Source organism: Leptodactylus fuscus, chromosome 1 (assembly GCF_031893055.1).
Source record: "Leptodactylus fuscus isolate aLepFus1 chromosome 1, aLepFus1.hap2, whole genome shotgun sequence".
NCBI classification, from domain to species: domain Eukaryota; kingdom Metazoa; phylum Chordata; class Amphibia; order Anura; family Leptodactylidae; genus Leptodactylus; species Leptodactylus fuscus.
This window is the reverse complement of record NC_134265.1, coordinates 344,207,630-344,220,095: the sequence shown is the minus strand read 5'-3', so window position 1 is coordinate 344,220,095 and position 12,466 is coordinate 344,207,630. Positions and strand designations below refer to the sequence as shown.

General features: G+C 46.8%; 1 protein-coding gene across 1 annotated transcript in view; it reads left to right on the top strand.

Moving 5' to 3' along the window:
- LOC142183515 (uncharacterized) overlaps positions 1-12,466 on the top strand; it is a 166,177-nt gene that overhangs the window by 131,978 nt on the left and 21,733 nt on the right. The window contains exon 20 of the mRNA XM_075258664.1: positions 10,368-10,495. Within this exon, the coding sequence (XP_075114765.1) occupies positions 10,368-10,495 (128 nt within the window). The remainder of the gene's footprint in view (positions 1-10,367; positions 10,496-12,466) is intronic.

Genomic DNA, 12,466 nt, shown 5'->3' with positions numbered 1-12,466 from the left:
CATGAATTTTGGGCTGGGAGAGGAGATAGGCCACCCCAGTTTGCACCCCGGGACCAGACTCCACCACATTCACCCTGCCTGTCATTCAAGATAAGCAGCATCCCTGACCACAGGCGCTTGTCCATGTGTCAGTGGTCAAGTGGACCTTGCAGGAAAGCGCGGAGCTCTGGGCCCGACTGATGTTATGGGACACGTGCAGGTGCACGGCAGGGACAGCACACGAAGAGAAGTAGTAACGGATAGGCCCAGCATAGGGAGGTGCCCCAGCTGCCATCTGGTGATGGAAGGCCTGGGTATCCAGAAGCATAAATGCCAACATCTAGAGGGCCAGCAGTTTTTCGATGAGGCTGTTAAAGGCTTGGGCATGTGGGTGGGTTGTGCTGTACTGTACTGCTGTACGATGCCATGAGGAAGGGACTATGTCCTGAAACGCGTAGCATCATACATTAGCGATACGCTCCATCTGCTGATGCGGCTCCTCTAAAAAACATAGGATGTTATGTTTTTTATATATGAAGAAATAAAGAAATAGAGTTTTATTCAATCCCCTTTCTGGAGCGTGCTGGATTTTTGCTATTTGATACAAGTCTTCATTGACCGAGAAAGTCTATCGGTATCGTGCACCCCGGAAAGAGGTACTTCAAGAATAAGTGTGCTACTGGGTGAGCTGGATTATCTTTTTATTATTGAACTTTCTAATGTGTTGTGTTAGGAGTATTTAGGTTCATTACTTTCTATTTTTCTTACCTGGGGAGTTTTTGGCTGCGCGGTGTCTGGGGTGGCATCCTGGCGCTGCGGGGTTGTCTTGTCGTGGGTATTGGTGCACACCTTCTGACTTGCACGCGCGCACTGCTGGTAGGCAGCTTTATTTCCTGGTTGATTAGTCTGTCCTCCCATTTGCACCTGGGAGGAGTGGTCTCTACTCTGTATTTAAACCCATGCCTCCCATGGTTCTGTGCTGAGTGTCGCTTTTGCAGAGCTAGGCCTTAGCAGGAGGAGTAGGTGGTTATCTTGGATAGAGGAAGTTCCGTGGTTGGTTTTTGGGAGGTTTGGGTGAACGAGTTGGTTTGTGTGTTTTCCCTTCTGTGTTCACCAATCCTCCCTCTGTGTATAATTGACTGTGTGAGTGAATTGCCTTATCCTTTGATTTCTACTCAGTTTCCCTGTGTTTGTTTCCTAGTGTATGGTTCCTTCCCATATTGGTTTGGGGGAATCCTTTCCCACATTTTTCCTGTGTGCTGCTTGTGTTGTTAGTCAGCGCACACCCTTGTCAGTCCCTGTCAGTAGCAGCTTCACTAGTTCATTAGGGGTGACCCCCTTTAGTCTCCAGTCCCTAGAGATCTTATAGGGCATTCCTTCTCCCACTTCCCTCTAGGCCTACGGTATCAGTGAGAGAGGAGCTGTCGGGGTCAGGCTTAGCCTGAGTACAGCCGACCCACACCCGTGAGGCAGGGACCGGGATAGCTAGTGGGAGTAGTGCAGGGCGAGATTCCCTACTGCTATTCCTTAGCCCCGTTGCAGCTACCTGGACTGACATAACAGTGTTGTACTTCTGCCTGTAATGAAAAGCCTGGGAGATGTGGAGTGGCTCGGAAAAGGCGCATGATGGTGCAGGCCAAAAGGGCGGATGAGGGTGAACTCCCCAATGTGTCAGAGACAGATGTGTAGGTGTCCTTGCATCATATCCTTGCACCATACTTTGCTTTGGACTTTAATTTTGTGCCAAAAAGTGGTTAAGACATCGATCCCTCAGCTAATCCTGTTACATCGTCCATTGCCAACTGCAGCACTGAAGTTACCATCTATGTAAGTGGTACAAATGTTTTCGCTGCATTTAGCCATGCTGGATGCTATGGTAACTTAATACAGCTCCAGGGTTCTCTTACAGCACATTGCCAAGGGAACTCATATGTGTTTTTTAGCACTTAGGCCACATCCTCTGAGATTCCAAGGGAACTTGACAGGAGTTGTGTATTGCCGAAAAAGTTATGAGGAAATAAGTGTAGGGCACAGAGAGGACAGAGCTGGGGTCGGCCAGGTACTCCCACAACATGCGCCTATACTTGTCCCTCCTGTTGACACTAGACCCCTCAGTGGCAGTAATTTGGCCAGGGGGGGCCATTAACATGTCCCAGACCTAGGAATAAGTCTTCCAACAGGTGAGAGTTTTGCAAGCCTTTTCCTCTACCCACTGTTTTTGCTGCTTAGCTTCCCTCCACATCTACACTGCTTTCGCCCCTACACATCACCCCAGTTTATGCCTCTGCTTCTACCCAGTTTTTTTTGCTGATTTAGCTGTCATGACCTTGTTATTTGTATATGTTGGTGTGTGTTTTGGTTGGGGATTTGATCCGGGCTCCTGTGTTTTGCTGGTGGTTTCTTTGCCACTGGACCATCGGTTTTGGTATTTGGTATCAGTCCTCTGAGCATACTTGAGGTTCCAGGAATCGAACCTCAGGTGTTAATTATTGCCATCAACCTATGGGAGGATTCTGGGGCCTTTATAAGGAAGAGGGCTGGCTCCACTAGTTGCCGGTTTTTATGGTCCCAACCTAAAATTTGTGGCCCTGGGAGGAGGAGTGTTTTGTTTGTGTTGCAACTGTCTAGGAAGGAGTTTGAGTGTTGTTTGTGTGTGAGTTTGGTTTGTCCCTCCACACTTCTACTCTGCCCTGTTCTTCACTTCTGTTTGCTTGGCACTATCTGGTTGTTTGAGGTGGGTTCCAGTTTATTTTGCCTCAGTCCTGTGTTAACCCTTTCCTCACCTCTCCACTGTCCCTCTCCTCATTCTCTTGTTTTGTATTGTGTTGTGCTGCGTGTCCATTGTCCAGCACATCCCATCCTGTTTGTTTGTCTGCAGCTGCACCTTGATTTCTGTAGGGGTCACCACCTTAGAATTCCCAGTCCCTAGCTCTCTTGTAGCTCTTGCCCTATCTGTCGGCTATGTCTTCATGCTAGAGAGCCAGGAGATGTCGGGGCCAAGGCTAGCTTGGGGGCAGCTGACCACCACCCATAGGCAGGGCCTAACTAGCCACCGTAGTGTCAGGGATAGTCTCCTTCCCCTGTTTCCTTAGCAGTGCAATCTGCAGTCTGGAATCTGGGTCTGGACTTAGACACGAACGTGACATTAGCTTCCCTCCACATCAACAATGCTTTCGCCCCTAAACATCACCCCAGTTTATGCCTCTGCTTTTACCCAGCTTTTTCTAAGGAGGCTAGAAAAGAGAGCATCTTGGGCCTTGCTGGCTCAGGCCTAGCTTCTGTCATGCAGCTGTTCTGTGACATGCCTCTGACTCTAGCCACCTTTTTCTCTGCTTAGCTTGCCTCCACATCCACACTGCTTTTGCCCCTCGATATCACCCCACTCCATGCCTCTGCTTGTATCCCTAGTTTTTGCTGCTTAGCTTGCCTCCACATCCACACTGCTTTTGTCCCTAGACATCACCCCAGTCCATGCCTCTGCTTGTACCCCCAGTTTTTGCTGCTTAGCTTGCCTCCGCATCCACACTGCTTTTGCCCCTAGACATCACCTCTATCCATGCCTCTGCCTCTAGCCATAACTCTGCCCCCCATGGAAACTCATGGTGCAGAAACTGAGGGAGCTGACTTTGAGGAACCCTTGGGTTTTGTAGATGGAACTCCATCAAAGGTCTGTGCAGCTCACACACCCTGGTCAAGATATGGTATGTAGGGTTTCAGCGTGTGTGGACGACGGACAACAGCCGGTGTTCGGGCAGATGTAGGCCTTGCTGGAGTGTTTTGAGGCTAGCAGCGGCTCCTGTACACTTGCAAAAGTGGGCGCAAAAGTGCCGCATTTTCACCAGTAGCTTCTGTACATTTGGGTATGTTTTCAAAAAACGTTGCACCACTAAGTTAGACGTGGGCCAAGCATGGAACGTGTTGGAGGCTGGAAAGCTCCAGAGCCCTCCAACAAGACAAAAAAGCCTGGCCCCAGGGGCAGCAGGGAAAAACAAATTGCCATCTCATCCAGGATGGCATCCCTGACCTCAGAGGCAGTGTGTTGTCTGTCCCCCAAGCTGATGAGCTTCAGCACGGCCTGCTGAAGTCTCCTCACGCCAGTGTTGCAGCGTTTCCAGCTCGTAGCTGGGGTCCACTTAACGGCGGAGGAGGAGGAGGGTGATGTTTCAGACCTCCTCCCAGGAATGTTGTGTGGGGAGGCAAGTCAGTCCACCACATTTTGCGACCCGGTCCCCGCCTCAAGTACATTCAACCACTGTGCCAAGATTGAAAGGTAGTGTGCCTATCCGCATGCACTTGTCCATGCGTAGCTGGTCACGTGGAACTTTGTGCAAAGCGCTGAACTTAGGGACCGCCTCATGTTTGGGGAAAAGTGCTGGTGTGGACGGCACAGTGAGGTGGCGCAGTAGCCAGCAGGCCCAAAAAGGGCAGAGTGTCCACAAGCCGGGATGCCAACATCTCCTGGGCCAGAAGTTTTAAAATGAGGCAGTTGAAGCCTTGGGCATGTGGGTGGGTTGCGCTGTACTGTACTGATGGGGAGTAGCATTGCAAAGTGTATAAACCACACTCAGTTTATCCTCGACCTATATATTTTAAAATTATCTCCCCCATCGAGGAATGTGGCCTCGATGGGGGAATTTTTCTAAAGAAGCTAGAAAAGAGAGCATCTTGGGCCTTGCTGGCTCAGGCCTAGCTTCTGTCATGCAGCTGTCCTGTGACATGCCTCTGACTCTAGCCACCTTTTTCCCTGCTTAGCTTGCCTCCACATCCACACTGCTTTTGCCCCTAGACATCACCCCACTCCATGCCTCTGCTTGTATCCCTAGTTTTTGCTGCTTAGCTTGCCTCCACATACACACTGCTTTTGTCCCCAGACATCACCCCAGTCCATGCCTCTGCTTGTACCCCCAGTTTTTGCTGCTTAGCTTGCCTCCACATCCACACTGCTTTTGCCCCTAGACATCACCCCTATCCATGCCTCTGCCTCTAGCCATAACTCTGCCCCCCATGGAAACTCATGCTGCAGAAACTGAGGGAGCTGACTTTGAGGAACCCTTGGGTTTTGTAGATGGAACTCCATCAAAGGTCTGTGCAGCTCACACACCCTGGTCAAGATATGGTATGTAGGGTTTCAGCGTGTGTGGACGACGGACAACAGCCGGTGTTCGGGCAGATGTAGGCCTTGCTGGAGTGTTTTGAGGCTAGCAGCGGCTCCTGTACACTTGCAAAAGCGGGCGCACAAGCGCCGCATTTTCACCAGTAGCTTCTGTACATTTGGGTATGTTTTCAAAAAACGTTGCACCACTAAGTTAGACGTGGGCCAAGCATGGAACGTGTTGGAAGCTGGAAAGCTCCAGAGCCCTCCAACAAGACAAAAAAGCCTGGCCCCAGGGGCAGCGGGGAAAAACAAATTGCCATCTCATCCAGGATGGCATCCCTGACCTCAGAGGCAGTGTGCTGTCTGTCCCCCAAGCTGATGAGCTTCAGCACGGCCTGCTGACGTCTCCCCAAGCTAGTGTTGCAGCGTTTCCAGCTCGTAGCTGGGGTCCACTTAACGGCGAAGGAGGGTGGTGTTTCAGCCCTCCTCCCAGGAATATTGTGTGGGGAAACAAGTCAGTCCACCACATTTTGCGACCCGGTCCCCGCCTCAAGCACATTCAACCACTGTCCCAAGATTGAAAGGTAGCGTCCCTGTCCGCATGCACTTGTCCATGCGTAGCTGGTCACATGGAACTTTGTGCAAAGCGCTGAACTTAGGGCCCGCCTGATGTTACGGGAAACACGCTGGTGCAAGGTTCAACTCACCCTAAGGGCCAAAAACACTGCTGGTGAATTTTGTTCCATTCAAAAGGACTCTGTGTTTACATTTGGGTCAGTCGCAGATCCAGGACATGCCTTTGAAGGCAAGGTTTCCTTTAGTGTCTCCATCTCAGCAGGATGATGATGATGAAGCTTGGTTAAATCTTGTGTCGGAAGGGAAAGTGGTTTCTGATCTACATGTAAAGTACTGGAGCATGTTGTTTGGACAATTAACACCTGATCAGAACCCAGTAGAGGTAATGTAGAGTCCCATATTAGAGGACTATTACCGCTAGTAGAGGTTTCAGCCAATTCTCCCCCTTTGCGGTCCTCTAAATAAAAGTTACCCCCAGGACTTGATGCCAAAATGTTATCAATTGGACAGTCAAAATCTAGGTCAATGTCTGGTCCTCAGTCCAATCCACTGCATCAATCCAAAACAGAGAGTGATGGTTCTGGAACCACTGTTTTAGGGGCAAAGAGTTTTAAAGGGGCTAACACTTTGCTGGTCACTCCAAGGGACAAAAACACTGCTGGTGCAAGGCTCTATTCACTCCAAGGGCCAAAAGCACTGTATTTTGAAGGCTCTACTCCAGGGATAGGGAACCTTCGGCTCTCCAGCTGCTGTGAAACTACAACTCCCATCATGGTCCTTTCACTTCAATAGGAGTTCCAAGAACAGCAGAGCATGCAGTATGCATGCTGGGAGTTGTAGTTTTGCAACAGCTGGAGAGCCGTACGTTCCCTACCCCTGCTCTACTCACTCCAAGGGCCAAAAACACTGCTGGTGCAAGGCTCTACTCATGCCAAGGGCCTCAATCTCTGCTGGTAGCTCAGCTTAAGGTCCTGTAACTTTGTTTGGAAGGGCTCACGTTAAGGGCCATAAAAGTGAATTTTGGAAGGTCTTACCACATCACACACACACACACACTCAAAATGACAGTTAAGGGTGAGGACTAAAGGATTTCCCATTGCCTATTCCATCTGTGGTTGTCATGGGGAACGTGGTTTAAAGGGGTGGTTGTTAATGTTTGTTGAGCTTAAATTGGGGTTTGTGTCCATCCATTTGGGGAGTAAAGAAGGTTTCCAGGTATTTTCCCACTTTGATAGAGGTTTTTTTGAATGTGGAAAGTGTGTAGTTAGGCTGTGATGTTGGGGTAATAGAGGGTCTTTGGTGTGTTAGATGCCCCCAGGCATGCTTCCCCTGCTGTCCCAGTGTCATTTAGTGTTCGCTTATCTCTAATAGTTACTGATTAAGGGATGCAGCGCGTTTGGTCTGTTATTTATATGGTTATTTTAGTGTGGGTAAGCAAACTCTATGTAGAAAAGATTCAACTCTTCCCAAGAAGGGTTTAATTAGAGGACTGAGCCTACAATTTGTGACAGAATGCCTATGTGCCATTCACATCTTCAGCAGTTATTGTTGTTTGAGAGTCCAAAATGATTTAGCAACTCTGGGGTCTTGTAGCAATTTTTTTTTACATTTGCTTACTTATAGAATACCATCATATTCCTTAGCACTTTACAGATATTGTAAACACTGTCCCAAAAGGGCTCACAATCTAAAAAAGGTCTTCTGAAGTTTAATACAACAGAAGAAAACATAGGAATGATAGAGAACAAAGTTTCTCTATCTGGGTACATACAACTTTTTTATTCCATTTTTGACCAAAAATTTATTTATTTATTTATAAATGTATTTATTTATTTTACAGCATTCACCAAAATTAAATTAAAGTAGGGTTTAGTTCAACTGGTTGGGTTGCTATGGATATACCAAATGTTATAGTGAAACCATATATACAGAGTGTATATATATATATATATATATATATATATATATATATATATATATATATATATATACAGTCCTATGAAAAAGTTTGGGCATCCCTATTAATCTTAATCATTTTTAGTTCTAAATATTTTGGTGTTTGCAGCAGCCATTTCAGTTTGATATATCTAATAAGTGATGGACACAGTAATATTTCAGGATTGAAATGAGGTTTATTGTACTAACAGAAAATGTGCAATATGCATTAAACCAAAATTTGACCGGTGCAAAAATATGGGCACCTCAACAGAAAAGTGACATTAATATTTAGTACATCCTCCTTTTGCAAAGATAACAGCCTCTAGTCGCTTCCTGTAGCTTTTAATCAGTTCCTGGATCCTGGATGAAGGTATTTTGGACCATTTCTTTCTACAAAACAATTCAAGTTCAGTTAAGTTTGATGGTCGCCGAACATGGACAGCCGGCTCTCAAATGATCTGAAAACAAAGATTGTTCAACATAGTTGTTCAGGGGAAGGATACAAAACGTTGTCTCAGAGATTTAACCTGTCAGTTTCCACTGTGAGGAACATAGTAAGGAAATGGAAGACCACAGGGACAGTTCTTGTTAAGCCCAGACCAGACTTCGAGGTATATGTTTTTTTGCACCAGTAACTGTGCAGGGGAGGTGGGACGGGAACTACGACAACGGAGGCAGTGAAAAAAAAATTGGAAAAAGTAATTGGCTGGCTAAATCAGGTGACCTCCAATTTATACGAATGGTCGATTTCAGATTCGGGTCATATGAGACTGTGAACTATGTGACTTTGAGACAGGGATATATGTACAGGCAGGGTCAGCTAGGGATTACCTCTTTGGGGCTCTATCTGGTTGGGATCCCTGTCAGCTTGCGATATGCGGGAGCTGACTTTTTCCCATAGGAATGCATTGACCAGTGTCGATTAGCCGAATGCTACAGAGTACAGCATTCGGCCAATCAACGCTGGTTCTGCCGGAGGAAGTGAAGTCTAAGATCGGTCCACAGCAGTCTCCATTGTGGTCTGATCTCAGATGTAGCAGTATTGAGCGCACAGCTCTGCTACACATGAGATGTAGCAGAGCTGGCCATGCGCTGAGCTCTGCTATACCAGAGATGTAGCAGAGCTGAGTGTGCGCTGAGCTCTGCTATACCAGAGGTGTGGCAGAGCTGAGTGTGTGCGTCTCTGGTGTAGCAGAGCTCAGTGCACGGCCAGCTCTGTTACATCTCTAGTGTAGCAGAGCTCAGCGCACGGCCAGCTCTGTTACATCTCTAGTGTAGCAGAGCTCAGCGCACACTCAGCTCTGCTACATCTCTGGTGTAGCAGAGTTCAGCACACAGTCAGCTCTGCTACATCTCTGGTGTAGCAAAGCTCAGCGCACACTCAGATCTGCTACATCTCTGGTGTAGCAGAGTTCAGCACACAAGTCAGCTCTGCTACATCTGACATGCAGCAGGGTTCAGCACACAGTCAGCTCTGCTGCATCTCAGATGGAGCAGGGTTCAGCGCACAGTCAGAACTGCTGCATCTGAGATGGAGCAGGGTTCAGCGCAAAGTCAGAAATGCTACATCTGAGATGCAACAGGGTTCAGCACACAGTCAGCTCTGCTGCATCTCAGATGGAGCAGAGCTGTGTCAATACTGCTACATCTGAGATCGGACCACAATGGAGACTGCTGTGGACCGATCTTAGACTCCGCCTTCTCACAGACGAGCCTCCAGCAGAACCAGCGTTGATTGGCCGAATGCTGTACTATGTATGGCATTCGGCCAATCAACGCTGGTCAATGCATTCCTATGGAAAAAGTCAGCTCCTGCATATCGCAAGCTGACAGGGATCCCGACGAGATAGTGGTGTAATACAGGTACTTGGGCATGTTAGATGCCCCCAGACATGCTTCCCCTGCTGTCCCAGTTGCATTGCAGAGGTGTTGTCATCATTTCCTGGGGTGTCATAGTGGACTTGGTGACTCTCTTGAGTCAAAGTGTGACTTCCCCTAAAACAAAGCATTTTTCCCCATAGACTATAATGGGGTTTGATATTCCTTCGAATAGTCGAATATTGAGGGGCTATTCAAAACGAATATCGAATCTCGAATATTTTACTGTTCGCTCATCTCTAGAAATACGTCCTCTGGCAGTAGCAGTGGTTGCAGCAAAGAAAATTGGAAAAAAATGTGTTATAGGTAGCACACTACAACATGGTTTTTCCATTTTTTTTCTCCCATTTATTGATTCTGGGCCATCTGAGGTACTGAGAGTCTGATGAAGGTCTAAAATTGACCTTCATGTTTTCCCAGACCACAATATTGCATAACAGAGGAATAAAAAAGTGGCTGAATGTGAGCTACAAAGTGACAGCAGATTTAGGAAAGTCTATAGTGCATGTGATCCAATGAGTTGTCTACAGCACAAGCGAAAAATCGAACTATTGTGGAAAGAATCCATTAAAGGAATACATGTGTGTTAGGTTTTAAAGCAAACATCACCAAAAATGAGGACAGGGACGGTGGTTTTGATGAGTCAATTCTCTCTGGTTATATTCTAGTATACTTCAGATAATACACTTATGAAACTGCACTAAGATAAACTGCACAGAATAAACAAGGACATAGATGACCTCCTGTATTATTTGTATACATGTTTATTACTGAATAAATAATAATGAACAGTACAGTATACACATACGTACAGTATACACATATAGTATACTGACAAAATCTTTTTACGGTGAACAATTCACGTCATCCTGATATTTTTAATGAATGTGGTGTTTTACAGAAAAAGGCAATACAGCAGTATGCTAAGGAACTTAACACCATCTTACGTAATCTGGACAGACCTGCTTCCATTACCTCAGAGGTTGTTGAAAAGGCTATTGGAGATCAGTTGGATGATACACTGAATTGGTAGGTATTAGTGCTAAGTCTTAAAATAAGGTACTGTGGCTTTTGTTTAACTCGCTTTATAAAATATAAACCACACAAACCGTACGTACAGTGCAAAATCCAGTGTGTTTCAAAGAAAAGTGTGTTATAGTATATTTCAATATAAAACTTTAGAGCATTGGGAACGTGGAGACTCCATATGTATGGCTAGGTAAGCATCTAATAAGGTTCATTTGTAGCTGTGTGACCAGGAAATATATGGTGTGTTAAGTAGAGATGAGCGAACATGTTCGATCGGACAATACGCTGTTCGCTCTGTTCGATTAGAATCGAACACCACGTGGAAAACTCTAAAAGAAATTCGATTCCCCTCCCACCTTCCCTGGCGCTTTTTTTGCACCAATGACAGCGCAGGGATAGCTAGGGATAACCTTTATTTAGGGGGAATGTTATTAAAAATAACTTTTTGGGGCTCTATCGGGTGTGTAATTGTGTTTTTTGTGAGATAAACTTTTTCCCATAGGAATGCATTGGCCAGTGGTGATTGGACACAGAGTACAGAATTCGGCCAATCAGCGCTGGCTCTGCTGGAGGAGGCGAAGTCTAAGATCGCTCCACACCAGTCTCCATTCTGGTCCGACCTTACACTCCGGCTCCTCCAGCAGAGCCAGTGCTGATTGGCCGAATTCCATACTCTGGCCAATCACCGCTGGCCAACGCATTCTATTAGCGTGATGAAGCAGAGCCGAGTGTGCACAAGGGTTCAAGTGCACCCTCGGCTCTGATGTAGCAGAGCCGAGGGTGCACAAGGGTTCAAGTGCACCCTCGGCTCTGCTACATCAGAGCCAAGGGTGCGCTTGAACCCTTGTGCACTCTCGGCTCTGCTACATCAGAGCCGAGGGTGCGCTTGAACCCTTGTGCACCCTCGGCTCTGCTACATCAGAGCCGAGGGTGCGCTTGAACCCTTGTGCACACTCTGCTTCATCACACTAATAGAATGCATTGGCCAGCGCTGATTGAAGCAGAGTTGAATGTGTGTGCTTAGCTCAACTACTCCACCGCCCCTGGCCAATGCATTCTATTAGCGTGATGAAGCAGAGCTGAATGTATGTGCTTAGCTCAACTACTCCACCGGCATAGTTGAGCTAAGCACACACATTCAGCACTGCTTCATCACGCCAATAGAATGCATTGGCCAGTGCTGATTGGCCAGAGTACAGAATTTGGCCAATCAGAGCTGGCTCTGCTGGAGGAGTCTAAGGTCGGACCAGAATGGAGACTGGTGTGGAGCGATCTTAGACTCCGCCTCCTCCAGCAGAGCCAGCGCTGATTGGCCAGAGTACAGAATTCGGCCAATCAGCGCTGGCCAATGCATTCCTATGGGAAAAAGTTAGCTTGCGACAATCACAAGCTGACAGGGATTTCCATGTAATAAAGTGATTTATATGCCCCCAGATATGCTTCCCCTGCTGTCCCAGTGTCATTCCAGGGTGTTGGCATCATTTCCTGGGGTGTCATAGTGGACTTGGTGACCCTCCTGAGACAGATTTGGGATTCCCCCTTAACGAGTATATGTTCCCCATAGACTTTAATGGGGTTCGAAACCCGTTCGAACAGTTGAACAGTAAGCGACTGTTCGAATCGGATTTCGAACCTAGAACATTTTGGTGTTCGCTCATCTCTAGTCAGGATAATAATGTCCATAGAACATTTATTAGGAGTGTTTTTAAAACATGGGCAATGCTCCTTGGTGTTATTAAAGAATGAAGGTTGTAATTTGTATTGTAGACCCCCTGGAATGTTCCTGCAAAATTCTGAAAAGGTAGTACAATGAAATTCATATGATCCTAGATGCTTTGAATCCGTTTCCAGATCACAAGTCTGTAATTCCTGGCTTGTTATATGTAAGAATTCAGTAGATTCATTTTGGAAAGTATCTCAGCATACAAGGGTATTTGTTGGCATTTGCACAAGGGTGCTATATACCAGGTT